The following is a 2,983-nucleotide window of genomic DNA, read 5'->3' on the forward strand; positions in this document are numbered from 1 at the left end:
CTATGAGTCGGAATCGACTCCACAGCACTTAACAACAACAACAAATCAAGCTCTTAACCATCTGCAACAGCCAGTACTGTTGATATTGTTGTTAGGTTCCATCCAGTTGGTTCTGACTCATAGCAACCCTATGCACAATAGAACAAAACACAGCCTACTCTTATACTATCCTCACAACTGCTGCTATGTTTGAGCCCACTGTTGCAGCCACATAAATCAAAACTATTGTTATGTGCCATGTAGTTGGTTCCGACTCATATAGCAACCCTGTATAGGGTTCCCCAGAAGCATTTGGTGGGTTTGAACTGCCAACCTTGTGGTTAGCAGTCCAGTGCTTATCCTACAGTGCCACACCAGGCTCACAAACACTCACCTTTCTTTCATAGGTCTGAATTTCTGACTTCAGCAGTCTGGTGCTTATCTAACAGGACCACCAGGATGATCATTAATACTAGTCCCAATTTCCCCACCCCACAGCATGGTGGTGGTGGTATGCCATGGAGTCAGTTCCGACCCACAGCGACCCTGGATAGGGTTACAGGGAGCGGCTAGTGAGTTTGAACCACCAACCTTGCAGTTCAAACTGACCTTGCAGTCCAGTGCTTACCCTAGAGGAGCACACCAGTATTCAGTGTATTATTTTTCAGGAAGAACCCTTCTGGTGGAGTGACCTGGTTTTACCATTTCCAGGGACGCCAAGAAATGTTTCAGTGACACTATGATTATGTGCAACCAAACACATTATTATAAGACAAAAACTGAGTGAGGATGAGGATGCAGTAGTTGACTTCTTCCATAATCAATCAACCAATCAGGGGAGAGTGAGGTTTGCCATGGTCTTTAAAATAAGCACTGGAGTGCAAGCCACAAGGTCAGCAGTTAGAGTCGTGGGAGGAAGCTTTCTGCTTCCATAAAGATGTACAACCTCAGAAACCCTAAACAGCATCACTATGAGTTGGAACTAAGGTGACAGCACTCAAGGACAACAGGAAGGGAGTGATACTTTTCAGTAAACTCTCACAGGTCACCCCAGACTGCCTGGCACCAATGTCTACTTAGTTGATGGACGTAGTTAATCAAGCAAACCAGAACATGGTTGGAGGGATTCTGGAGAAAAAATGGAGGGGAGAGAATAAGCATGATCCTAAATTTTTATTTACTCTCCTTACATAATAGATGAGACCCATCCCAAATTTGACTAAAAAGAGTCTGACTCAAAAGTATCACTAAAGGACAAGGGATTAAGATAGATTAGGTGTAAATTACATGCGGCCCTGAAGAATGCTACTTCCCACCACTGGAAAGGCTCCCTAGCTTTGGCATTCAGAGAAGACAGTTCACCTCATTTGGCTTCATCTGAACTACTTATTGAATGGAGAAGTACAGACTAGACTTCATCCGGATTTACAAACTCTGGGAAAGCTACGAAAATTTTAAACCTGAAGCACTGAACTTACAAAAACTGCGTCTCTAGTGTGGGGTGTTCTGGCGTGGGGCTGTAAAATAAGCACTTGACTACTAAACGAACCACTGACCTTTCTAACCCACCAGCAACTCCTCAAAAGCCCTACACCGGGTCGCTATAAGTGGAAACCAACTCGATGGCACTTAACAACAACACTTGACTTACATCAACTACCTCACTTGAAAATGTTAACTTACCCCGCGAGCGAACACACCTGTTCCAAAAAAAAAAACCCAAAAAACAAAAAACTCTGCTCAGTTGGGATAGAGTACAGAACAACTTTTAGTAGCTACTATGAGCTAATTCCATTTCAGAAGCGTGGGATGGGTAAAATACTAGTGGGTTTCAAAAAGTTCGTGGGAAATGGAATTAAGAGAAAATGATACTTTTCCATGAATTTTTTGAAGCGCCCTCGAATGTCCTGAGCCTATGTCCTGTACTGTAAGCCAGTCCGTCCTTTGCGATTTTCTTTTCAAGGGACTTATCAAAGGTTAGAAGGTGCGGTGGTACCGCTGTAGGATATGCACTGGACTGCTAATGGCAATGTGCTCCGCGGAAGAAAGATGAGGCTTTCTGCTAAAATTTTACAGCCTCGGAAATCCAGGGTCGACATGAGTCAGAACAGACTGGACGGCACTTAACAATCAGAAGTAACCTGGCTGAAGGTGTGGGATGGAGCTTCAACATCCGCTCTCTGCATGCAAACAATGGTGTGGTGCTCAAGCCATAACAGTGCGGGTGGGAGGAACCGGTAACAAAACCACGCGAAGTCGGCCTCTGGATTAGGAAAAGCAGTTCAATCACAATACCTCTCCAAACAGGGACTGCAAGGTGGACACCTGAGACTCACGACAAAGCACCACGTTTTCCACGTGAGGCATTCTGACGAGTACCGACGAGAAAGGCGCGGGAGCCAAACCTGCCCCGCGTCCGAAGCGGTCTCCTGCCGTCTGCCTTGCTGCCAGCGTCCCGCCGGAAACTGCACTTGCGGAGTCGTGGGCGGGGCCGACGCGGGTTGCGTTGGAGTGACGTCGGCGCGTATGTGGAGCGTCGCGGCCGCTCTATACTCACAGAATGAACCTCTAAGCTCTTCCCACTTTCTCTTGCATTGGGAAGCTTTCGTCCGCAGGCCCCAGCTTAATCTCAACTCCGACAGATACCTGCATGGTTGGTCGTCGTCTGTGCCCTCTAAGAGATCGAGTGTGCTGCCTTTTTTCCTACGGTTTAAGATTTTATGTAAAAGAATGGTCCAGGCAGGACTTTGTTCCTTTCCCAAAGTCTAGGTAACTCCTCTTCCTCCAGACCTGCACCTTTGAGATAGTCTTTCTCTAGTTTGGCCCACAATCTTTCTTGAGCATCCCATGGAGGCTCACAGAGATAAGCCAGTGAGTGTGATACTATGCAAGAAACAGCTGATAATTACCAAGATCATTAAAACTTTTAGCTGAATATTTTTACTTAGCTTACATGACTCCTGGAGTCTTCTTCCTGTTCTGAGTCAGTGCTCACGACTCATCT

At 46.1% G+C, this 2,983-nt stretch overlaps 1 protein-coding gene across 1 annotated transcript in view; it reads right to left on the reverse strand.

Annotated features, from left to right (window-relative positions):
* Nucleotides 1-2,360, reverse strand: part of ORC5 (origin recognition complex, subunit 5) — a 112,846-nt gene extending 110,486 nt beyond the window's left edge. The window contains exon 1 of the mRNA XM_006834373.1: nucleotides 2,275-2,360. Within this exon, the coding sequence (XP_006834436.1) occupies nucleotides 2,275-2,346 (72 nt within the window). The 5' untranslated portion in view covers nucleotides 2,347-2,360. The remainder of the gene's footprint in view (nucleotides 1-2,274) is intronic.
* Nucleotides 2,361-2,983: the final 623 nt, after the last annotated feature.

Source organism: Chrysochloris asiatica, unplaced genomic scaffold, assembly GCF_000296735.1.
Source record: "Chrysochloris asiatica unplaced genomic scaffold, ChrAsi1.0 scaffold00010, whole genome shotgun sequence".
In the NCBI taxonomy this organism is placed as follows: domain Eukaryota; kingdom Metazoa; phylum Chordata; class Mammalia; order Afrosoricida; family Chrysochloridae; genus Chrysochloris; species Chrysochloris asiatica.